The sequence below is a fragment of the Mobula birostris genome, chromosome 14, assembly GCF_030028105.1.
Source record: "Mobula birostris isolate sMobBir1 chromosome 14, sMobBir1.hap1, whole genome shotgun sequence".
Lineage (NCBI taxonomy): Eukaryota > Metazoa > Chordata > Chondrichthyes > Myliobatiformes > Myliobatidae > Mobula > Mobula birostris.
This window is the reverse complement of record NC_092383.1, coordinates 6,855,310-6,881,200: the sequence shown is the minus strand read 5'-3', so window position 1 is coordinate 6,881,200 and position 25,891 is coordinate 6,855,310. Positions and strand designations below refer to the sequence as shown.

General features: G+C 45.9%; 1 protein-coding gene across 2 annotated transcripts in view; it reads right to left on the bottom strand.

Moving 5' to 3' along the window:
- The window catches only part of smad3b (SMAD family member 3b), a 146,388-nt gene that overhangs the window by 48,754 nt on the left and 71,743 nt on the right, over positions 1-25,891 (bottom strand). Inside the window, exons 1-4 of one of the 2 annotated variants that reach the window (XM_072278029.1) lie at positions 20,519-20,755; positions 6,709-6,902; positions 4,081-4,215; positions 493-567 (exon numbers count right to left, since the gene is read on the bottom strand). In XM_072278029.1, the coding sequence (XP_072134130.1) occupies positions 493-567; positions 4,081-4,215; positions 6,709-6,902; positions 20,519-20,526 (412 nt within the window). In that variant the 5' untranslated portion in view covers positions 20,527-20,755. Of the gene's footprint in view, positions 1-492; positions 568-4,080; positions 4,216-6,708; positions 6,903-20,518; positions 20,756-25,891 lie in introns of those variants that run through there. The other variant, XM_072278028.1, reaches the window with a different exon arrangement.

The following is a 25,891-nucleotide window of genomic DNA, read 5'->3' as shown; positions in this document are numbered from 1 at the left end:
CTCGTTCCACACAGCTACCACTCTCTGAGTAAAGAAGTTCCCCCTCATGTTACCCCTAAACTTTTGCCCTTTAACTCTCAACTCATGTCCTCTTGTTTGAATCTCCCCCACTATCAATGGAAAAAGCCTATCCACGTCAACTCTATTTATCCCCCTCAAAGGAGTCATAGGCACATCCATGTGCCTATTTAATAGTTTCTTAAATACCCCTAACGTATCTGCTGCTGCCCCAGCAGGGCACTCCACGCACCCACCACTCTCTGTATAAGAAATTTACCTCTGACACCACCCCCACTCCCCACAGTTTCCTCCAATCACCTTAAAGTTATGCCCCCTTTGTTTCTTTGTTTTAGCAATTTTTGCCTTAGGAAAAAGGCTCCGACTCGCCACTCTACGCCTTATCATCTTGTACACCTCAAGACTGTCAGGGTTAGGCTACTCTGTCTTTAAGTCGCTCGCTGAGGTTTGCACAAGCCTCTGCCTGCAAGTTACCGGTGTCCATGCTATGGGTCATCTGGTGGTCACTAGTCTCCCCATCTTCACTGATGTAGCCCGGTGGCGGGGTCTCTAGGAAGGAGAAAAAAGAAAAAGATTTTATATTAGTGAATGCGTTGATACACACCAAAGGTCCTGATTGGCCTACATTTCCTTCTATTTTGGGGTGTCCAGGAGAGAAGGCCAAGGGTAGAGTAACATTGGCCCAAATGGGACTGTCTCGCCCTGGATGTCCTATTGTTATCTAATTAGTTTCAGCTCTGTGCTGATATTACAAGTTACAGTTCCATCATTCTACCTCCAGCAAAAGTACAGTTTAATATTACTCCACAAGTCAATTTCTGTGAGTGTTAGTAATCATAGTCATACTTTATTGATCCCGGGGGAAAATTGGTTTTTGTTACAGTTGCACCATAAATAATATAGTAATAAAACCGTAAATAGTTAAATAGTAATATGTAAATTATGCCCGGAAATAAGTCCAGGACCAGCCTATTGGCTCAGGGTGTCTGACCCTCCAAGGGAGGGGTTGTAAAGTTTGATGGCCACAGGCAGGAATGACTTCCTATGATGCTCTGTGCTGCATCTCGGTGGAATGAGCCTCTGGCTGAATGTACTCCTGTGCCCAACCAGTACATTATGTAGTGGATGGGAGACATTGTCCAAGATGACATGCAACTTGGACAGCATCCTCTTTTCAGACACCACCGTCAGAGAGTCCAGTTCCATCCCCACAACATCACTGGCCTTACGAGTGAGTTTGTTGATTCTGTTGGTGTCTGCTACCCTCAGCCTGCTGCCCCAGCACACAACAGTAAACATGATAGCACTGGCCACCACAGACTCGTAGAACATCCTCAGCATCGTCCAGCAGATGTTAAAGGACCTCAGTCTCCTCAGGAAATAGAGACGGTTCTGACCCTTCTTGTAGGCAGCCTCAGTGTTCTTTGACCAGTCCAGTTTATTGTCAATTCCTATCCCCAGGTATTTGTAATCCTCCACCATGTCCACACTGACCCCCTGGATGGAAACAGGGGTCACCGGTACCTTAGCTCTCCTCAGGTCTACCACCAGCTCCTTAGTCTTTTTCACATTAAGCTGCAGATAATTCTGCTCACACCATGTGACAAAGTGAGAGTTACTGAGTACTTGAGAGTTTATCAGTCGTGACACCCATCATTTACCTGGGGGAGCAAACTATCTGCTGGAGGAAGTCGGTGGGTCGAGGTGATTGTGTTTGCACACCGGCAGGTGGTTGGGAGGGAGGAAAGGGGCTTGTTTTGTTGCTGTCGTTCTGCTGAACGTCATGGGCATGCTATGCTGATGTCAGAATGAGTGACGGCATTTGTGGGCTGCCCTAGCAACAATACTTAAGTTGTGTTGGTTAGAGTCAGAGAAAACTACAGCACAGAAACAGGCCCTTCAGCCCATCTAGTCCGTGCTGAACCATTCAAAGCGCCTAGTCCCATCGATCTGTGCCCGGACCATAGCCCTCCGTACCCCTCCCATCCATGCACTTATCCAAACTGTTCTTAAACGTTGAAATTGAACCCACATGCACCACACGTACTGGCAGCTCATTCCACACTCTCACCACCCTCTGAAACTTTTCACCTTTAACCCATGACTTCTAGTTCTAGTCTCACTCAGCCTCAGTGGAAAAAAGCCTCAGGTTGGACGAGCAACACCTCATATACCGTCTAGGTAGTCTCCAGCCCCTTGGTATGAACACAGAATTCTCCAACTTCCGGTAAATCCCTCCCCCTCCCTTCCCCTATCCCTATGTCACTCTGCCCCCTCCCCCAGCTGCCTATCACCTCCCTCATGGTTCAACCTCCTTCTACTACCCATTGTGTTTTCCCCTATTCCTTCTTCACCTTTCCTGCCTATCCCCTCCCTGCTTCCCCACCCACCCCTTTATCTTTCCCCTTACTGGTTTTTCACCTGGAACCTACCAGCCTTCTCCTTCCCACCCTCCCCCACCTTCTTTATAGGGCCTCTGCCCCTTCCCTCTTCAATCCTGACAAAGGGTTCCGGCCCGAAACGTCGACTGATCATTTCCACGGATGCTGCCTGACCTGCTGAGTTCCTCCAGCGTGTTGTGAGTGTTCCCTTATCTATACCCCACATAATTTGTATATCTCTATCAAATAGGCCCTCAACCTTCCACGTTCTTTGTATTAAATTTCTAAACTGTTAATACAAATGACATGTTTTGATGTAATAAATATTACCATCTATAATCTGCAGAATTGTTATATTTCCCGTAGTTTAACTTTCCTATGCTTACTTACATTTTTATAGAATCACCTATATATATGTAATCGTTCAGTGAATTTTCCAGTAATTGTGGTATGACTGCTTTTGCTTTTGTATCTTTGTAGAATCCTCTTTGTTTTCTGTAGAGGGTATCACGCCACTTGAATCTGGCCCTTTTATTAGCTAATTTTATCTGTGGAATGTCGTTATCTTTTTAGTTGGAGCTAGATGTTTGTATAAAATGACCACAACTTTTTATTGTTTTCTCTTCTTTCCCTTGTCTGTCCTCTGCTCTAGTAACACTCGATAAGCATCTAGAAGTCACAGCTTTTATGCCTCATTGTAGACTCCCGAACCACTGGATCGCAAAAATCAGCAGGATCCAACTCTCACAACAAGCTGATTGCAAGAGTACACAACAGCTGATGTGTTAACAATCTGATAACCCCTTTCAAAGTAACGCACACAAAATGCTGGAGGAATTCAGCAGGTCGGGTGGCATCTATGGAAATCTATGGTGGCAACATTTCGGGCTGAAACCCTTCAACAGGACTGGAAAGGGAGGGAAGAAGGTGGTAGGGGAGGGGAAGGTGGTGGTGGTGGGGGAGGGGAAGAAGGTGGTGGGGGAGGGGAAGAAGGTGGTGGGGGAGGGGAAGGAGTACAAGCTGGCAGGTGATAGATGAACCCAGGTGAGGGGGAGGTATGCGAGTGAGGGAAGGGGATGAAGCAGGAAGCTGCCAGGTGATAGGTGGATAGGGTAAAGGGCTGAAGAAGCCTCTTTCAAACTCTGCTGAAAAGTAGGAACAGTTCCTCTCTTCCATCTACAATACAGTGCAAAAGTCTTCGTAAAATAATTCTGTAAAGCCAAGATGCTTTCAAAAAATCATGAAATTAAATTTTCTAATTATCAAAAAGGTTACTATAAAGAGCAGTGAACAGTAAAATTCTAAATCAAATCATTATTTGTGGCAATCACTCTTTCCCTTTCAAAACTGCATCAATTCTCCTAAGATTGCTATCCTGCAGTTTTATAAGAAAATCGGCTGGTAGGTTGTTCTAAGCATTTTGGAGAACTTGCCACAGTTCTGCAGAGTTTGGCTGTCTCGCTTGTTTCTGTCTCTCCAGGTAATCCCAGAGAGACTCGATGTTGTTGAGATCAGCCTCTCTGGAGCCCATACCATCAGAAACCATATAAAAAAATCTGGGGTACCCAAGACCTTTGCACAATACTGTATATACATTTAATTTTTCCCCAGTGGAATACGTTTCACCTCCAGCTTTACAAATAGCAGGATAGATGATTTCCCAGAATGCTCTGTTGACTACCTGGTATGTAGTTGCTCTGTGGTTCAATGCCTGCTGGGAAATTTGTGTTCTCTGGGATGGAGTGTGTGTAGTCTTCCAGAGGCGGGAGTTCAGCAGGCATCTCTGTGTGTCTTGGCACGAGAACAGGAGGTAAAACTGTTTTAAACACACAAAGAATAGAGTGGAATTAGTCCTCCATTTTAAAGTTCCTTTTTCTCCCCCCCACCTGGATTTTCCAGTACTCCAGGCAGTGCCATTTGTCAGGGTAATGTCATTCTCACCCGAGTCACAACATTTTGGGCTTGTGCTCTTGGCCAGAATTTCAATAATATGAACTTGACCAGGGCTGCTAAGTAGGGCTACACAGACAGCAATACTCCCACTGAGCGAAGAATTAAACTGAGCCTTTTGACATTTTCCACAAGACAGATTAAGATTCTGCCCCCAGGTTCACCAACAAAAGCAAATCAGCACTCCCCCGCTTCACTGCTTGCAGAACCCTTGCAGGCCCGGCTGCTACACTTACCCGTGTTACCAATGACTATGCTTGAAGATGATGGCGCCACGCTTCCGTAACACGATCGCAGCGCCAATGATCGTGGTTCAATTCCCGCCACTGTCTGGGAGAAACTTGCACACTCTCTCATTCACCACATGGGTTTCCTCTGGGTGCTTGGTTTTCCTCCCACATTCCAAACACGCAAGGGTTCATAGGTTAATTGGTCGTGGGTGTAAACGGCCGGCACAGGCTCGCTGAGCCGGAAGGACCTGTTACCGTGCGGTATCTCCAAATAAAATAAAATAGGCCTCTGATGTTCCGGCATCCGATTATCAGGAAATCCCAATGGTCAGCAGCTCAAATCTCCTGACGTTCCCGACCCCCAGCTCTGGCTCCAACCCACAGCACAGCCCACTTGTACTCTGGGCTCTCAGCTCGCATTCAGGACTGACAAGTGACCAGCTGCCGAACCACTGGAACTTGGGGAATAATCAGATGCCGGCTTATCTGATTTTCTAACAACAATGGAGGGTGGGAGCGATCAGACCTTAGAGGATAAGAAAGAGAACTACCTAGGGAGGCTAGTCGTTCTGAACTGCTGAGAGTACAGGCTCAGAGCCATCACAGACTCCTCATACGTCCACCTTTTCACTCCCGGTAGCAGCAATGCACCCGTGCTGTTTGCTCAATAGACCATAGGACATAGGAGCAGAGGCAATTCGGCCCATCGAGTCTGTTCTGCCATCCCATCATGGCTGATTTATTATCCCTCTCAACCTCATTCTCTTGCCTTCTCCCTGTATTCTTTGACACCCTTACTAATCAAGAACCAATAAACCTCCACTTTGAATATATCCAATGACTTGGCCTCTACAGCTGCTTATGGCAATAAATTCGACAGATTCACCATCCTCTGGCTAAAGAAACTCCTCCTCATCTCTATTCTGAAGGGACTTCCTTGTATTCTGAGGCTATGCCCTCTGGTCTTAGACTCCCTGACCATAGGAAACATCCTCTCCATGTCCACTAGGTCTTCCAATATTTGATATTGAAAATAAGAAACCCCTCATTCTTCTAAATTCCAGCGAGTATAGGCCCAGAGCCATCAAATGTTCCTCATCTGTCATCATTATCATTGTGTGCTATGTCATATGACATAGGTGATCATGGTCATTCTATGACCATGACTGTTCTTGGCAAATTTTTCTACAGAAGAGTTCTGCCATTGACTTCTTCTGGGCAGTGTCTTTACATGACGGGTGACCCCAGCCATTATCAATACTCTTTGGAGATTGTCTGCCTGGTGTCAGTGGTCGCATAACCAGGACTGGTGCACCAGCTGCTCATTCGACCATCCACCACCTGTTCCCATGGCTTCATGTGACCTGATCAGGGTGTTGGGAGGCTAAGCAGGTGTTGCACCTTGTCCAAGGGCGACCTGCAGACTAGTGGAGGGAAGGAGCTCCTTACATCTCCTTTGGTAGAGACGTATCTCCACCCCAGAACCTCATGCACCAACTTTCATTCCAAGTATAATACTCATGAACCTCCTCTGGCTCCAGCTGCCCAACAGATTGGTTACCCTGGTCCTGTCCAACTTTTGCTTGATTTGAAAATCAACCCTACTGACACTCTGCAGCCAGAACCAGTCCAACAAGGTTCGGACACTGATCGTGTCTCAGGAAATGCAGGGCCTCATCCCCATGGTCCCAGCTTCCGACGGCCAAGCCGCATCTCTTCACAAAGCTGTGAAGTACTTTTTTAAAAATATTTTTAAATGAATTTGACTGGCTGAGGTATCTAATAACTGCGTCTGAGAAATGAAATTTAGGAAGGTTTTTAAAACCACTACCCACTTAGAAATAAAGCTAAACCAAAGCAAAATAATTGCCTTTCTTTTTAAATTCTAACCCACAGGCCTGGAATCCCAAATCAAACAAGGGATCTGACACCAGGTCTGATAGTTTCGGATTGAAGAGGTATCTTGTGCAGTCAGACCTGGTGTGGGACCACACTGGCACTGGCATCAGGTTTCCTGGAGGTTTCAGGGGCAAGTCAGAGAGACAGAGGCCGGTGGATTGGTCAGAGCTGGTTTCCCAGCCACTCGCTCTCCGCACGTTTGTGTGTGCTGCTTCGGTTGGCGCACTTACCCGGGGTCTCCACCCTTTGGTAGTGGTAAGGGTTCACACAGACCTCGTCCTTCTTCATATGAAAGGCGAATTCACACATCTCCATGGCTCGGAGCTCGTGGTGGCTGTGAAGATCCGGCCAACGCCAGAGGCGACAGTAGATGACATGGGGCAGGCCTTTCCGATGGGAAACCTGAAGCCTTCCATCGAGAGACCTACAAGGTAAGTGCACGTCATTAGAACCTGGAGCAGGACGTCCCGCCCGCGAAGAAAGATTCAGAAACAATGGTGTTCCAGAGTGAGACACTAACCAGCATTCAGTTATGTTTGAAGATCGGAAAAGCTCTCTGGAATACTCCAGCACTTATCCAACTCACATTTTAACTGGGAATTTTGCTTCTGTTAAAATGAGGGGCATTCCATTGCAATGCGGGCAGCATGGTAGTGTAGTGGGTAGCAAAACGGTTTACAGTGCCAGGAACCGAGGTTCAATTCCTGCCACTGCCTGTAAGGAGCTTGCACGCTCTCCCCGTGATCATGTGGATTTCCTCCCACATTCCCAAGACATACGGGTTATGGTCAGTGAGTTGTGGGCATCCAATATAGATGCCAGAAGCATGGCAACATTTGCAGAGTGCCCCAGCACAATCCTTGGAATTTGTTGGTAGTTGGCAAAACAATGGATTTCACTGTGTATCCCTTCTCCCTCTACACAGTGACCCTCCCCCCCATACTGTCCAATGTGCCCCTCCTCCCTTTATACTGTCCAATCTGACCCCCCCATACTGTCCAATGTGACCCTCCTCCCCCACACTGTCCAATGTGAACCCACTCCCTCTATACTGTCCAATGTGACCCTCCTCCCTCTATACTGTCCAATGTGAACCCCCTCCCTCTATACTGTCCAATGTGACCCTCCTCCCTCTATACTGTCCAATGTGAACCCCCTCCCTCTATACTGTCCAATGTGACCCCCCTCCCTCTATACTGCCCAATGTGACCCTCCTCCCTCTATACTGTCCAATGTGATCCCCCCCTCCCTCTATACTGTCCAATGTGATCCCCCCCTCCCTCTATACTGTCCAATGTGACCCCCCTCCCTCTATACTGTCCAATGTGACCCTCCTCCCTCTATACTGTCCAATGTGACCCTCCCCCTCTAAACTGTCCAATGTGATCCCCCCCTCCCTCTATACTGTCCAACGTGACCCTCCTCCCTCTATACTGTCCAATGTGACCCCCCTCCCTCTATACTGTCCAATGTGACCCTCCTCCCTCTATACTGTCCAATGTGACCCTCCTCCCTCTATACTGTCCAATGTGATCCCCCCTCCCTCTATACTGTCCAATGTGACCCTCCTCCCTCTATACTGTCCAATGTCCCCCTCCTCCCTCTATACTGTCCAATGTGACCCTCCTCCCTCTATACTGTCCAATGTCCCCCTCCTCCCTCTATACTGTCCAATGTGACCCTCCTCCCTCTATACTGTCCAATGTGATCCCCCACCCCCTATACTGTCCAATGTGACCCTCCTCCCTCTATACTGTCCAATGTGCCCCTCCTCCCTCTAGCATCACCTTATATACGTACAATCAAGTCTATGTACAAAAGCTAATTTTATGTCTTATATTTATTGTTTTTAATCATGTTTTTATGCTGCATCACCTGCAGAGGTACAATCATTTTGTTGTCTTTTACACTCACGCACCAAAGAATGACAATAAACAATCTTGAAACTTGCTGGAATTTCAAAACATGCATCGGAATGCCGATAATTAAGGCACAACTTGAAGAAAGTTGGGTCACAGGCAATAGCTTTGCCAGGCCAGATCCAAGGAGGTTATTCTCAAGGTTTACAGAGGGGGGGATCTCATCTGTGGGCAATGCCACTGCCAAGAGGCAATGGAAAACTGCCAGCTGGCAGTCTCGACACAGCAACGAACGTTGTCAGCTGTCAGCGTTTCAGGTCGAAACCCTGCATCAGACCTGAAATGTCGACAATTCCTCCCCTCATTCCCATAGAGCTGCCTGATGAGAAGGAAAAGATTTAAAAGGGACCTGGGGGCAATTTTATCATGCAGAGGGCGATGAGTAAATGGAATGAACTGTCAGAAGAAGTGGTTGAATCAGGTATTGTAGGATCATAAGATTATAAGGCATAGGAGCAGAATTAGCCCACTAGGCCCATTGAGTCTGCTCCACCATTCCATCATAGCTGATTTATTATCCCTGCCAACCTCATTCTCCTGCCTTCTCCCTGTAACTCACCATCTTTAACTAACCAAGAACCTATCAACCTCCACTTTCAATATAGCCAACTACTTGACCTCCACAGCCATCCATGGCAACGAATTCCACAGTTTCACCACCCTCTGGCGAAAGAAATTCCTTCGCATCTCTGTTCCAAATGGATGTTCCTCTATTCTGAGGCTGTGGCCTCTGGTCCTAGACTCCCCCTACTACAGGAAACATCCTCTCCATGTCCACTCTTATCTAGGCCTTTCAATACTGGATAGTTTCAATGAGATCCCCTCTCCCCCCTCATTCTTCTGAACTCCAGAGAGTACAGACCCATCAGCTAAGAAATTTGGACAGGTACGCAGAGGACAGAGGTTTGGAAGGGTAAGGGAGGAACTCAGGAAATTGGGGCTAACAAGGTGGAAAATGTGGTCAATGTGGTCTTGTTGGGCTGAAGAACCAGTATACATGCTGCCCTGCTGTATGACTCTACGAGGAGCCGAGTTCCTTCGGAAGATTGCTCATTGCTCCAGGTTCCAGAATCTGCAGTCCCCCGTGTCCCCATGAAAGATGCGTGGCGTGTCACTGGGAAAGGTGGTGTTAATGTGAAGGCTAAGCAGCAGACTAATCGCAGAGGGATACGTTCCAGAAGCCAAAGTAAGTTTATTATCAATGTCACCACATGCTACCCCAAGATTCAGTTTCTTGCAGCCACTTGCAAGATATACAATGGAATTTATGAAAAATTATACATAAAGACTGACAAACAACCAACGTACAAAAGGCAGCAAATAGTGCAAATAAAAAAGTAAACAATACTGAGAACATGGGTTGTAGAAGTGAGTCTATAGTTGTGGAATCAGTTCGATGTTGAGGTGAGTGAAGTTACCTACGCCGGTTCAGGAACCTGATGGTCGAGGGGTAATAACTGTTCCTGAACCTGGTGGTGTGGGACCTGATGGTTGTAGGGTAATAACTGTTCCTGAACCTGGTGGTGTGGGACCTGATGGTTGTGGGGTAATAACTGTTCCTGAACCTGGTGGTGTGGGACCTGATGGTTGTGGGGTAATAACTGTTCCTGAACCTGGTGGTGTGGGACCTGATGGTTGAGGGGTAATAACTGTTCCTGAACCTGGTGGTGTGGGACCTGATGGTTGAGGGGTAATAACTGTTCCTGAACCTGGTGGTGTGGGACCTGATGGTTGAGGGGTAATAACTGTTCCTGAACCTGGTGGTGTGGGACCTAAGGCTCCTGTACTTCCTGCCCGGTGGAAGCACTTTAAAATAAGGAGCTCCAAATTAGCTCAAAGAAATATTATTCCTGCTGTGACCACACGACATTTAATCAGATTGCAGAATCCAGGAACACAGCCAAGCTTTAGTCGGAATGTTTGCGTGGGCTACATGCAAGCTACTGTGACACAACAAGTTTCATTCACACATGAGACAACCGGCACTTAGTAACAAGGCTACAAACAAATACCCATGCAGGGTGCTTCACAGGGGATCAGATCAGTTACATAAAGTTCACGCATCTCAGGAGACCGATTATCCACCGACATTAATTACAAACCCACCGTCCCGCTCAGCTACCTTGACTCCACATCTCCTCAACCGGTCACTTTCTCCCTCCTTTGATTCTATAACTCCACTTCCCTCTGCTATCATTTTCAGCCCTTTGTGACTTCTCTTGTGCCTGTGGAGACTGCAAACAAGATGCTGGAGGGATTCAGCGAGATCAGGCTAATTCTGTTGCTATTTATACTTTCCTCTCCTTCAATGTTAAAAGTATGCATACATTATACGACCTTCAGATTTATCTGCTTACAGGCAGCCACAAAACAAGAAACCCAAAAAAAATTTTTAAAAAAAGACCGTCAAACACCCATTGTGCAGAGAGAAAAAACAAATCATGCAAACAAAGAGCACTTTGAACTGAAGTCCATTAAGAGAGTTTGTCCACAGACCCTTAGTTCAGGCCAGAGTGGAGCAGTGGGCTGTCTCTCACCTTGGGGTCCGACATTTTGACCTTTTCAATCTGGCCTGGTGTCCAAATCATCATCCAAACGTCCAGTTCAGTTGATTCAATACACTCTGGGGGCGTGGACGCCCACCACCTTGCTTCGGCCCGGCATTTAAATCGATCGAAGCTGGGTCTTCCTTGCTCCTGATGGTGGGCCTGCTGCCTCGCCTCAGCTCTGCTGCATCAAATTTCCTCCAGGTCCAAAGGGAAGTTACAGGCCACTGCTTGCCATGATCGTTTGCCAGAAAAAATGATGAACCAAGTGTTTTCCTTGTTTAGTTAGCCACAAGCCAGAAGTCGCTGAGAATCACCAGCGCCACTTGAAGCTGACATATCACTCATTGCTTGCCAGCCCTTCAAACTGGACATCTTCCCTCGATCTTTCAATCCATTAAGTGTCTTGATCCAAAATTGTCCATTTTCCTCCACAGCATATCAGTGTAGCAGTTACTGGGTTCAACTCCCGCCAGTGTCTGTTAGGAGTTTGTACGTTCTCCCAGTGACCCTGTTGGGTCCTCCGGATGCTCCATAATCTCCCCTCATTTACCTATGCTCCAGGAAATAAAGTCTTAACCCATTGAACTTTTCCCTGCACCTCAGGTCCTCAATTTCTAACAACATCCTTGTAAATTTTCTCAACACTTAGTGACATCTTTACTGTAGGTAGGTGTCAAGAACTTAACACAATCCTCCAAATTAGACCTCTCTAATGTCTTGTACAACTTCAAAATAACACCCCAACTCCTGTACTCAATACTTTGATTCATGAAAACCAATATGCCAAAAGCTCTCTTTAGACCCTGGAATTATGGATCTGTGTCCCCAGAGACGTGCATTTCTACAAACAGTGAATAACAGAGCTGGTGACTATGCCAACAGGGCTAGCAGAGAGCAATCAGCATTCTCAAAGAAACTGAATCGCTGTTTCATCCACCCTCTGGCAGGCAAGTACAGGTCATGATAATGATCAAATGTGATCAAAATCGCTGCCTAACTAAAAGGTTCAGTCATGCACTTGGATTGTCTCAAAGTTTGGAAGAATTGAGCTGAAGTTCAAGTCTCATTAGTTATGATCTAGGCAACACACTGGTGAAAAGGCACTGGGGAAACACATCAGGTCAGGCAGCATCTGTGGAGGGAAATGGACAGTTGATGTTTCAGATTGAGGCCCTTCATCTGGACAGAATCTACTCCTTCCCTTCACTTCTTTGTTTTATCTGCTGGCCATTCCCCCGCCCACCCGTTTTTCAGTCCGGATGAAGAGTTTTGATCCGAAACATCAACCACCCATTTCCCTCCATAGATGCTGCCTGACTTGAGGTGCTTTAGTTTGCTCAGAAATGCTACAAGTAAGAAACAAGAGATTCTGCAGATGCTGGAAATCCAGTGTAACACACACAAAATGCTGGAGGAACTCAATAGGTCAGGTAGCACCTCTGGAGGGGAGTGAACAGTTGATGCTTCAGACCATCCTGATGAAGGGTCTCGGCCTGAAATGTCCACTGCTCATTCCCTTCCATGGGTGCTGCCTGACCTGCTGAGTTCCTCCAGCATTGTGAATCTATTGCTACAAGTAAACAGACCAAAACACATGAAAATTTACAGAAAGCCAGGATGTCCCCAAATCAGCCCATGCCCAAGTGTCTAAAACCCGAACCCAACGCCAATTCAGGTCCTGTCACACTCCAGTTGGGACTCCGAGCTCCACAGAGAGCTTACTCTATGCCCCTCACCCCAGCGCTGAGTTCCTCTGTTACCGAGCAACAGTGCAACCTCCCCCCAGGCAGACACCGCCCCCCCCACCCACGAGTCCGCACACAAAACTAGCCAAGAGACTAGGAATAAACAGGATGCTACAAGGAGATCCAAGGCAAAAAGGCAGTCAGTGGTTTGTGAAAGGAAGGAGGGAACAAGGAAGGAATTTAAGATGGAAAGAATGCAGAGTGTGAGTACGGGTAGCAAACCAGTGAGCAGGCAAAAGAGCTTTAGTCAAGGCAGACAAAAAAGAAGAGCAAGTTCAAGTGTGAACAAGAAAGAACATAGAACAGCACAGCACAGTATGTATCCTTCAGCCCATGATGTTGTGACAACACTTTAATCTACTCCAAGTTCAATCCTTTCCCTCTGTGTAGCCCTCCATCTTTCCTCCACCCAATTGCCTATCTAAGAGTTTCATAAATGTCCCTTAATATCTCTACCACCAGCCTGGCAGTGCAAGCCACACACTCACCACTCTCTGTGATAGAGAAAACATACCCCCTCCCCTCCATAGTTACCTCCAAACACCTTAACAATTATGTCCTGTTGTATTAGCCATTTCCACCCTGGGAAAATACCACTGGCTGTCAACCTGATCTATCCCTCTTATCATCTTGTACACCTCTATCAAGCCATCTCTCATCCGCCTTTGTCCAAAGAGAAAAGACCTAGCTTGTTCACTCTATCCTCACAAGACACGCTCACTAATCCAGGCAGGATTCTAGGAAATCTTCTTGCACCCTCACTAAAGCCTCCACATCCTTCCTATAATGAGGAGAGGAGGAACAGAGATAGCAAGGAGAGAGGGAGCAGAGGGTAGGATTATTTATGCTGCTTTCCTCTTCCCTCAAAGTACAAAGTAAATTTTATTACCAGAGTACATACATATCACCATATACAACCCCGAGATTCATTTCCTTGCGGGCATACTCAGCAAACTGACAGAATAGTAACTATAACAGAATCAACGAAGGATCAACTAGAGAGCAGAAGACAATAAACTTTGCAAATGCAAATATAAATAAATAGCAATAAGTAACAAGAACATGAAATAACAACAAGATAGGGTCCTTAAAGTGAGATCATTGGTTGTGGGACCATCTCAACGGATGGACAAGTGAGTGCAGTTAACCCCTCTGTTTAAGGGCCAGATGGCTGAGGGGTAGTAACTGTTCTTGAACTTGGTGGTCCTGAGGCACTTGTACCTTCTACCTGATGGCAACAGAGAGAAAAGAGCGTGGCCTGGGTGAAGGGGATCTCTGATAATGAATGCTGCTTTCCTACGGCAGCTTTTCCTGTAGCTTGCGCTCCAATTTCTACACAAGTGTCTGAGGCCAAAAATCACTGCACAATATGTCCTTGCAAAGACTCCATTTCCTTTTACTCTGTGTGCTAACAGCAGCTCATAATCCAATTTGTCTGTCCCAGGAGTGGGTTTGAAACCAATACCTGCACATCTGGCTCATTCCAACCATTCAGATATTGAGTCACCACCCGCTTTTGGACCAGTCTTGTTTTTGGATAGGACAGTCCAGAGCTTTCATAAATATCAACTGGAGACCCAACAACTGTTCTTTAAATAAAAGTTTACTGTTTCCTCTCATGAGTGGGAGCAATGGTGGTAGGAGTTGCAGGCCTGTCTTGCCAACTTGTGCTCCAATACCACACTTGCTGAGCTGCCTTGACTCTGCCAGCTGAACACGAACTTGGCTGGGAAGTGATAATCCTGTCTGTGTAACCAGTCAGCCCCATGGGAGAGTGCCACCCTCTGTTCCAGCTTCTCTCCACAGCCAGACAAGCAGTGGGATGTAGCTTTGAGGTACTTGGGAGGCACATGACAAAATAGGCCAAAGTCAGCATGGTTTGCTTGAGGGAAAAATCTTGCCAGACAAAATCTGTTGGAATTCTCTGAAGAAATAACAAGTAAGATAGACAAAGGAGAATCGGTGGTTGGTGTGTACTTGGATTTTCAGAAGGCCTTGGACAAGGTGCTACACATGAGGCTGCTGAACAAGACAAGAGCCCGGGGTATTACAGGAAAGACACTAGCATGGACAGAGCATTGGCAGAGTGGCAGGAGGCAAAGACTGGGAATAAAGGAGAGAAAGTCTGCAGATGTTGGAAATCCGAGTAACACACACAAAATGCTGGAGGAACTCAGCTGGCCAAGCAGCGTCTATGGAAAAGACTACAGTCGATATTCGGGCTGTAAAAGAGATGAGGAGTAGATTTAAAAGGTGAAGGGGAGGGGAGAGAGAAACACAGGGTGATAGGAGAAACTGGGAGGGGGAGGGGTGAAGTAAAGAGCTGGGAAGTTGATTGGTGAAAGAGATACAGCACTGGAGAAGTGGGGATCTAATAGGAGAGGACAGAAGGCCATGGAAGCAGGAACAGGGTGAAGGTGCACCAGAGGGAGGTGATGGGCTGGCAAGGAGATGTGGTGAGAGAGGGAAAAGGGAATGAGGAATGGTGAAGTGGGGGGAGGGCATTACCGGGGATCGAGAAATCAATATTCATGCCATCAGGTTGGAGGCTACCTGGACAGAATATAATGTGTTGTTCCTCCAACCTGAGAATAGCCTTATCGCAACAGTAGAGGAGGCAGTGGATAGACATGTCGGAATGGGAATGGAAAGTAGAATTAAAATGGGTGGCCACTGGGACATCAGACAGAGCGTAGGTGCTTGGCGAAGCGGTCTCCCAATCTACGTTGGCCTCACGGATATACAGCAGGCCACACTGGGAGCACTGGACACGGTATATGACCCCAAAAGACTCACAGGTGAAGTGTCGCCTCACCTAGAAGGACTGTTTGGGGTCCTGAAGGGTAGTGAGGCTGGAGCTGTAGGGGTAGATGTAGCACTTGTCCCGCTTGCAAGGATAAGTGCCTGCTAGAGAGATAGATGAGGACAAGAGGAACCCCATCCCTCGTAGGGTGCTGGGAGGAAGGGTTGAGAGCAGATGTGCATGAAATGGAAGAGATGCGGTTGAGGACAGCACTGGGGAGGAAGGGAAGCCCCTTTATTTGAAGGAGAAAGACTTCTCCTTCATTCTGGAATGAAAAGCCTTGTCCTGAGAGCAGATATGGCAGAGACAGAGGAATTGAGAGAAGGGGGTGGCAATGTTACAAGTAACAGTGTGGGAAAAGGTATAGTCCAGGTAGTTGTGAGAGTCCATTGGTTTATAATAGACATTATCCATGGATGGATAAGCTGTCTCCCAAGACAGAGATTGAGAAAGGGGAGGGAGGTGTCAGAAAATGGACCATGTAAATTTTAAGGCAGGGTAGAAGTCGGAGGCAACGTGGATGAAGTCAACGAGTTCAGCATTTGTGCAGGAAGCAGCACCAATGCAGTTGTTGATGTAGCACAGGAAAAGTGGAGGACGGGCAGCAGTGTAGGCCTGGAATATAGACTGTTCCATATAGACCACGAAAGGGCAGGCATAGTTGGGAATAAACGGTCGATGTTTCAGGCTGAGACGCTTCTTCAGGTCTGAGAAGGAAGAGGGAAACAGCCAGAGTAAAAAGGTGGGAAGAGGGGAAGGAGGCTAACTAGGAGGACTCTCACAAACTAGGAGGTGCCCTCTTCTTCTTACTATCATGGGGTAGTGAAGCCCCACTCTCAAGATTCAGAAACAGCTTCTGCCCTTCTGCCTGTTTTTATGCAGTACTTATTTTTGTATCTCACAGCAAGTTTGTGTCTTTGCAATGTACTGCTGCTGCAAAACAACACATTTCATGCCATTTGCCAGTGATAACAAACCTGATTCTGGAAAGATTTATTACGGTGGACACATTGAGTTCAAATTCCTCTACACAGCTTCAAAGAGGAAATGGAGACTGGTAGCTGAAAAGCAGTAACTACTGGTCAATAAACACAAGTAAGATTAAACATGTGTGCATCAAGATGCAGACGAATTATAATGGAGACTCCAAAAACCCCCAACATCAATATTATGGCAGATAAAAGGAATCTATAAAGATTGACAACAGGAATATCTTAAATCGTACAAATATCTGATGTGGTGGATTATAGAACAGGCATTCTAAAAACATAGATGTAGCTGAAAACACCAGCACTTACAGAAAATCTTTGATCCAACGACTGCCTTTTTTAAAAAAATGAAAAACTTGCATTTTATAAACCTTTTGGTGATCTCAGTACACGTCAAAGTGTTTTACAGCCTTGGAAACAGGGAAATCATCACAGTGTATCCTCAGTACCGCAAATGGGGTGCTGCCTGATCTTCAGAGCAAGACCTTATAAACAAAATGGTTCACCCACTGAGGCCCCACCACTGCACCGCTTAAAACACAGGTCCACTTTGCCTATTACTGAGCTGCAGCTGGAATTCCCATTAAAATTGCGATCGGCAAGGAAAACTGTGAAATGAGTCCAATTGTGGAATCTTACCCAGCATGCACCATGATAGAGACACCACTATATTCTAGAATGAATCCTTGGTGGGGCTTCTACCCCAAGGTATAGGGCTGCTTCTCCACCACAAAAGCAACTGGATAAATTAGTCTCCATTACATAGAACAATACAGCACAAGAGCAAGCCCCTTAATCCATGATGTTTGTGCCAAACACAATGCCAAATTAAACCAAGCCTGCACATTATCCATATGCATTCTACATATCTAAAAGCCCCTTAAAACCCTCCCACCATTGAGCACATCTACATGAAATACTGTCGCAGGAAAGCAGCATCCGTCATCAGGGACCCCCACCACCAGGTTCAGGAACAGTTACTACCCCTCAACCAACAGGCTCTTGAACCAGAGGGGGGAACTTCACTTGCCCCATCACTGAAACGTTGCCACAACCAACGGACTCACTTTCAAAGATGCTTCGTCTCATGTTCTCAATATTTACTGCTTATTTATTCTTACTTTCTTTTAGTATTTGCACAGTTTGTTGTCTTCTGCACTCTGCCTGAACGCTCAAGTTGGGCGGTCTTTCATTAATTCTATTATAGTTATTATTCTATTTATGGATTTATAAGAAACATGAATCTCAGGGTTGTAGATGGTGACATGTATCTACTTCGATAATACATTTACTTTGAAATTTGAGCACCACTGCTCCCTCCACTATTCTTGTAGACATTCCGATCGACATTATCTTAATGTTAAATATTACACACCTTTGAGTAAATGGATTGCTGCCAACATTAATATCTAAAATAGAAAAAAATTGCCTCGGCTACAATGATCAAAACATCTAGGAAATTATGTTGTTGACCCACGTCCTTTTTTTACGTTTTATATACCCATACACAGCGTTGGAATCTAAAGCTTCTGTGATACAAAGGTTCTTTGGAAGTCAAGATAAGGCAGAAAACTTGGTGCTTATAATTGTCTTTTTAAGTGTTACAAGAGAAAAGAGAACAAGAAGTGTCAGGAGAACAAGGCAAAGACAAAGGGAAAAAATGGTGTGGTCATCTCATCCTCTGACGAAAGGTAACACAAGAAATTCCACTGATAACAATGAACCTATAAAATAGCCAGATTCAAGTAGCGTAACACCTGCTAGAGAAAACCAAGAAACTTCTAGAAAGACACAAAAGTAGCTGTACTGTAATTGCTGCCTGTAAGGAGTTGGTACGTTCTCCCCGTGACCATGTAGGTTTCCTCCGGGTGCTCCGGTTTCCTTCCGCAATCCAAAGATGTAGCGGTTGGTAGGATAATTGGCCTTTGTGAATTATCCCATGAATAGGCTTGGATTAAATCCGGGCAGAGCAACTCGGAGGGTCGAAATGACCTATTCCTATTCCACGCTGTATCTAATTAAATAAATAAATAGATTTTGTACGTGCACATGCTTGTGTGTGTATGTGTGTGTACACACATTTTGCATTCATACTTTCATAATAAATGCACTTTGAATCTTTGAATACTGTATATAAATAGGAAAGTTAAATTACAAAAAAAAATAACAATTCTATACACTAATGAGCATCTGTGACCACTTCCCAAAGGTGGAAGAAATACTGGCCTATAAAATATCTATAATTTACAGATCAGACGGCTCTCAAACATTGTTTGTTTATTAATCACTGAAGGATTCGAGCAGTTATTGTGGAACTTTCACATTCAGCAAATATTGACACTCCATCTCCACTATTTAAAATAAAAGTAAACTTGGGAAAAAAGTGTCATGTCCATCCATCCCACAGTCTCTCTGACCTCCCACCATCAGGCAAAAACTACCACAACACAAGCACCAGAACTGTCAAGACTGAGTAACAGCTTCTTCCCCCAGGCTGTTAGACTTCCTAACACTCTGCTGCGTCCAGCACACACGTACACCCCGTCTGAATGCTCTGTCACCTTCCCCAACACGCCCCAACTCACACTCATCCTGCACTGGTCACTATTTGTCTTTTATTGCTGCTGTTTCACATATTTATACAACTGCTTGTTTTATTATAATATTGCCAATGACATTATACTGTCTGACATAAACACGTAACGATGTGGAGGAAGGTCTTGAGGTCCGGTGTGAGTAAAGTGGACCTTCTTGGTTTCAACACTAAGTAGCACATGTGGCGTAAATCTAATACTGTGCATCAGCCAGGTAACACCATCCTTACTGTAAAGTATGGTGGAGGTAGCATCATGCTATGGGGGTGCTTTCCAATAGCAGAGGCTAAAAATCTAGTCAGGATTGATGGGGGATGAATGCTGCTAAATACAGAGATCCTGAATAAGAACCTGCTAATCTCTGCCAGAAAGTTAAACTGGGGAGGAGGTTCATCTTTCAGCAGGACAACGACCCAAAGCACACTGCCAAAGCAACCGTGGAGTGGCTTCAAATAAAGAAAAATTATGTCTTTCAGCCAGAGTCCTGACCTTAACCCGATCAAACCTCTCTGGCAAGACCTCAAGATTGCCGACCACCACTACTCCCCAACTAACTTGGCACAGTTTGAGTAATTTTGCAAGGAGGAATGAGCAAATCTTGCTCCATCACGTTATGCAAAGCTAACAGAAACTTATCCAAAATGACTACTGGCTGTAATAGCTCTGAGAGGTGGTTTAACTAAGCACTGAGCAAAGGGGGAGCTTTTGAACTGTACATTCTTGTTTCTATACTTCTAAAACGCGCAGGACTAGGTACATCTATCGGTAATACAGTCAGCAAGCACAATGTACTACAGGTCAACCTTCACAATACAGATCACCAGATTTTAATGCAAGGCGAAAATAAACAGGGTCTACAGCCGATGGGGAAATCCTTTGAATATCAGAAACTTTCTTCCACAGAGAGCTTCCAGTGTTGGTTGAACCCCCTCAATGCGTGAAGAACAAATTATTATCATGGTTAATTATGTTTTTCCATTTCCCCATTCTGGTTCCCCTCTTATTCCTTCTCCTCACCTAACTATCACCTCTCTCTGGTGTCCTTTCTTCCCTTTGCTTCCAGGGAGCACAGCCCTCTCCTATCAGAATCCTTCTTCTCCAGCCCTTAACCTCTTCCACCTATCCTCTCTCAGATTCTTACTGAGATCATAAGACCACAAGATATAGGAGCAGAATTAGGCCATTTGGCCCATCGAGTTTGCTCTGCCATTTTGTCATGGCTGACCATTTCCCTCTCAGCCCCAGTCTCCTGCTTTTCCCCCATATCCCTTCATGCCCTGACTAATCAAGAATCTGTCAACCTCTGCCTTAAATAAACCCAGTGACTTGACCTTCACAGCCACCTGTGGCAACGAAATCCACTCATTCAACCCTTCAATCCCCTCCCCCCCCATCTTTCTGCCTATCTGATCTCACCTATCACCAGCCAGCCTACCCCCACCTTTTCATTCTGGTCTCTGCCCCCTTCCTCTCCAGTCCTGATGAAGGGTCTCGGCCTGAAATGTCGACTGTTTATTCACTTCCATAGATTCCACCTGATCTGCTGTGTTCCTCCAACATTTTGTCGTCTTGGATTTCCAGCATCTGCAGAATCTCTTGCGTCTTTAATTGTGGCTTTTAAAACAGTTCAATTTCAAACTGGGTTTGATGATTTACCGGACTGGGGGAGGGGATTGCTGATTAACTGCAGTCAGGAGTCAGAGAAACGGGTGGCACACATAGAGTGTAGGGGGCAGGGGTGGCCAACCTTTTACATTCCATGCGTCAATTTTTTCACGCACGAGTTCAGATGCGCCATACAACTCTTGCACCCCCATTCAATTCTTGTAAAAATAAGTTAATATAGAACTCGTGCGTGAAAAAAAAAATTGCATTGAACTCGTGCGTGAAAAAATGGACACATGGAATGTAAAAGGTTGGCCACCCCTGGAGCAGAGTGGAGCGGGAGGGGAGGTTTAGACTCATCGGGGAGCACATCAGAACAGGCGGGAGCTCGCAGGGAGTGTTGCTGGAATCTAACCCCAGTCAGCCGTCCCAATCACTGCACCGGACACAAGAAACAACACCTTCAAAAGTCTGCGGCAATAGTCAGGCCAATCATTAAACCAGTCAGCAGTAAACTAGGCTGACTGTTCAATAACACTATTTTTAACGTTTTAAAAGCCAGGGCTTAATTTAGAAGTCAAACCTTGGGAAAATAAACACACAAAGATCTGCTCTATTTAAATACTTCAAACAGCAGGTTTTGAAGACCAAAGTTCACAGCTTGCAAAAGCAAAATCGCTTTGAACTTTTCATCTTTCAGACGTCTCCTAAAAAAAACTTTTTCCCAAATTTCCTTCCTCTCTTTGTGGAAGTCAGTGGGACCGATCTGGGCAATATACACCACCTCTTTCCATGGATATCCTCCATCTGCAGGTTCACGCTGGGAGTGGGCAATTCAACAACAACAGTAAGCAACACAGACTATCACCAGGAGTGCCTCACCAGACAAGTGGTGGGATCGGTTGTTGACCGTGTTAGTCCCTTACTGTTGAAGGGAAGGGGTGCACAAGAAATTTAACAATGCTCACCCACTCCACAATAACCAGGGTATCTATTTACTCCCTGAAGAGCTGGTGAGCCCATTGCTTTGGGCTGCGGCTGACAAGAGAGTCACAATGAAGCCAACATGGCTCTGCCCTGTGCCCTAACTTCCACTGTGTCCTGTTCATCAATCAGCCCACACTCACTGGCCTACAACTGGGTCTAAAAAGGCAACCAGATTTCAAAATTCATATCATTCCCTTCCCTCTTCATCTCCCAGACTCCTTCAGCCCTACAACCTCTCTCCATCTCCTATTTTTCACAACACACCCACCCCTCTCCATCTTTGAGGCTCCACATCCCACCCACCACTCTCCCAGTCTCCACATTCCACTCCTCCCTCCCAGTCTCCCAAACCCATCCACCACTCTCCATCTCCCAGTCCCAACATTCCACTCACCCCTCCCAGTCTCCCAATCTTATCCACCCATCTCCCAGTCTCCCAAACCTACGCACCACTCTCCATCTCCCAATCCCAACATTCCACTCACCCCTCCCAGTCTCCCAATCCTATCCACCCGTCTCCCAATCTCCATCTCCCAGTCTCCACATTCCACCCACCCCTCTCCATTTCTCAGTCTCCAGTTTCCACTCACTCCTCTCCCTCTCCCAGTCTCCACATTCCACTCACCCCTCCTAGTCTCCCAAACCTATCCACCCCTCTCCCAATCTCCATCTCCCAGTCTCCCAAACCTACCCACCCGTCTCCCAATCTCCATCTCCCAGTCTCCCAAACCTACCCACCCGTCTCCCAATCTCAATCTCCATCTCCCAGTCTCCAAAACCAATCCACGTCTCTCCCAGTCTCTACATTCCATTCATCCCTCCCAGTCTCCCAAACCTACCCACCCGTCTCCTAATCTTCATCTCCCAGTCTCCCAAACCTACGCACCACTCTCCATCTCCCAGTCTCCACATTCCACTCACCCCCTCCCAGTCTCCCAATCCTACCCACCCCTCCCCCAATCTCAATCTCCATCTCCCAGTCTCCAAAACCAATCCACCTCTCTCCCAGTCTCTACATTCCACTCACCCCTCCCAGTCTCCTAAACCAATCCACCCATCTCCCAGTCTCCACATCCCACCCACCACTCTCCATCTCCCAGTCTCTACATTCCACTCACCCCCTCCCAGTCTGCCAAACCCCTCTCCATCTCCCAATCTTTAGGGACCTACAATGCTCAGAGACATTAACCAACTCTAGCCCACTGCTTCACTACATTAATAAAAATACAAAACGTATATAGGAACAACAAGCAGGAATGGGCCACTCGGCCCATCAAACATGTGCTGCCATTTTAATAAATTCACGACTAATCTAACTGTAACCTCACTTAAACATTCCAGTTTACTCATAACTTTTCACTCTTCTGTTTATCGAAAGTCTAACCCACAGGTTTAAGATTATTCAAAGAATGCCTCCAGCACTCTGAGGAAGGTCTACAGATCCCATGACCAACTAAGGGGACAAAATTCACCTCATCACTGTTTTAAACAGGAAACCCATGTCTTCAGAGAGTAACCTCTGGGTCTAGACGCCCCTACTAAAAGAAACACCCTTTTCCCACATCCACCTAGGTGACACTTTAAGGTCTTTATGTTTTGATTGAGTTTCATATTTAATATCACATACTAGGTGGAGGGGTGGAGATGCGTCTCTACCAAAGGAGGTGTAAGGTGCTCCCTCCCTCCACTAGCCTGCAGGTCACCCTTGGGCAAGGTGTAGCACCTGCTTAGCCTCCCCACACCCTGATCAGGGTCACGTGAGGCCATGGGAGCAGGTGGTGGATGGTCATATGAGCCGCCGGTGCACATCACAAGTCCCAGTTATGCGACCACTGACGCCAGGCAGACAATCTCCGAAGAGTATAGATAATGGCTGGGGTCACCCGTCTTGTAAAGACACTGCCCAGAATGCAATGGTAAATCACTTCCGCAGAAAAATTTGCCAAGAACACTCATGGTCAAAAGACCACAACCGCCCACGTCATGTGACACGGCACATGACGGTAACTAGAGAAATACAGTGAAACATATCGCTTGCATTAACAACCAACACACCCAAGGATGTGCAGGGAATCCACAAGTGTTGCAACCAGAGCATATCCACAGTTTATCACCCTAACCATTAAATTATAAATAGAAATTCTGTACACCCAAAAAAGTCCTCTTTACAAGAAACTTCTGCAGTAAAATTCAAAACAGGGTAGTTTTGCAGATATACTATAACATTTGTTATATAACATGGTGTCTGAAAAGAGGATGCTGTCCAAGCTGCATGCCATCTTGGACAATGTCTCCCATCCACTACATAATGTACTGGTTGGGCACAGAAGTACATTCAGCCAGAGACTCATTCCACCGAGATGCAACACAGAGCGTCATAGGAAGTCATTCCTGCCTGTGGCCATCAAACTTTACAACTCCTCCCCTGGAGGGTCAGACACCCTGAGCCAATAGGCTGGTCCTGGACTTATTTCATAATTTACTGGCATAATTTACATATTACTATTTAACTATTTATGGTTCTATTATTATTTATTATTTATGGTGCAACTGTAATGAAAACCAATTTCCCCCGGGATCAATAAAGTATGACTATGACTACTATGACTTATTGGAATAAATGTAGAATGTCACTGTCACTATAAAAACAGTGCAGAAACTGTCCCAGCAGCTTTAAGAAAGTATGGACACATCTACTGCTATTGTTAGTACTTCGCTATTCACACTTCTCCTGGCAAACGATCACAGCAAATGGCGGCCTGTGGCTTCCTGGGCAGAGTTGAGCTGAATAGCCTGAACGGCCTGGCGTTTCTGCGGTACAGGCGAGGGGTCTCGGAGCGGCAGGACGGCCTGCAGCTTGTCCCAGCCAGGGCTGCTGGAGTGGATTTGGAGGCAATTCGATGTGGCTGAGCCGAGGCAAGGGGGGAGTCGAAGAGATATCCACAGTTTGATTGATTTAAGAGCCAAGCCGGATTGGGAAAAGTTGGGTATGACCAAATCGAAGCAGCAGAACCCAAGCTCGAGGTTTGGACTAATTAAGCGCCAGGCCAGGTTGAAATGGTCAGGATAGCAGGGCCGGAGGCGTGAGACAGTCCAGTTTGGCTCGCCATTCCACAGGATTTGCTTTGTTTCTTTGATGGACTGAGGAGGTGGCCTGCAACTAGTGGACGACTAAATCGGCTGCAGTGATGCCTGGAGTTGTGAACTTTAGTTCTGAATGGTATCTGCTTGCATTTATTGTTTGCACAATTCGTTATTTTTCTCTCTCTCTGCACACTAGGTGTTTGACGTCTTCTTTTGTTTTTAAAATGAGTTCTGTGGGTTTTTTTGTTTCTTGGCTGCCTGTAGGAAATGAATCTCAAGGTTGTTAGAAGTATGCATACTTTGATAATAAATATTATCATATTTATAAATATTATCTTCTTGCTGGATTCCAAGAGGTGGTATATCTAGAATGCCTATGAGCTGGCTATTTTAAGCAGCTCATGATTGAGTTCACCAGGGACTCAGCTATTCTGGATTGGGAGTCATGCAATGAATCAGAATTGATTAGAGAGCTTAAGGTAAAACAACCCTTAGGGGCAAGTGATCATAATATGATCAAATTCACCCTGAATTTTGAGAAGGAGAGGCTAAAAATCAGGTATATCAATATTACAGTGGAGTAAAGGGAATCAGAGGCATGAGAGAGGAGTTGGCCAGAATTGATTGGAAAAGAACACAGGCACGGATGACAGCTGAGCAGCAATGGCTGGAATTTCTGGTAGCAATTTGGAAGGCATAGGATATATACATCTCATAGAGGAATAAGTATTCTAAAGGCAAGATGACACAACCATGGCTAACAAGAGAAGTCAAAGCCAACATAAAAGTCAAAGAGAAGTCAAAAGAGAAGCAAAAACTTGCGGAGTCAGAATATTAAGAAGCTTTCAAATATCAACAGAAAGCAACTAAAAAAGTAATTAAGATAGTAAAGATGGATTACAAAAACAAGCCAGCCAATAATATTAAAGAGGATACTAAAGGATTCTTCAGATACATAAAGTGTAAAAGAGAGGTGAGAGTGGATATTGGACTGCTGGAAAACAATGCTGGAGAGGTAGTAATGGGGGAACAAGGCAATGATGGACGAACTGAATAAGTATTTACATCAGTCTTCACTGTGGAAGTCACTAGTAGGTGTTGGGGTCATGAAATGTGTGAAGCTCCCATTACCAGGGAG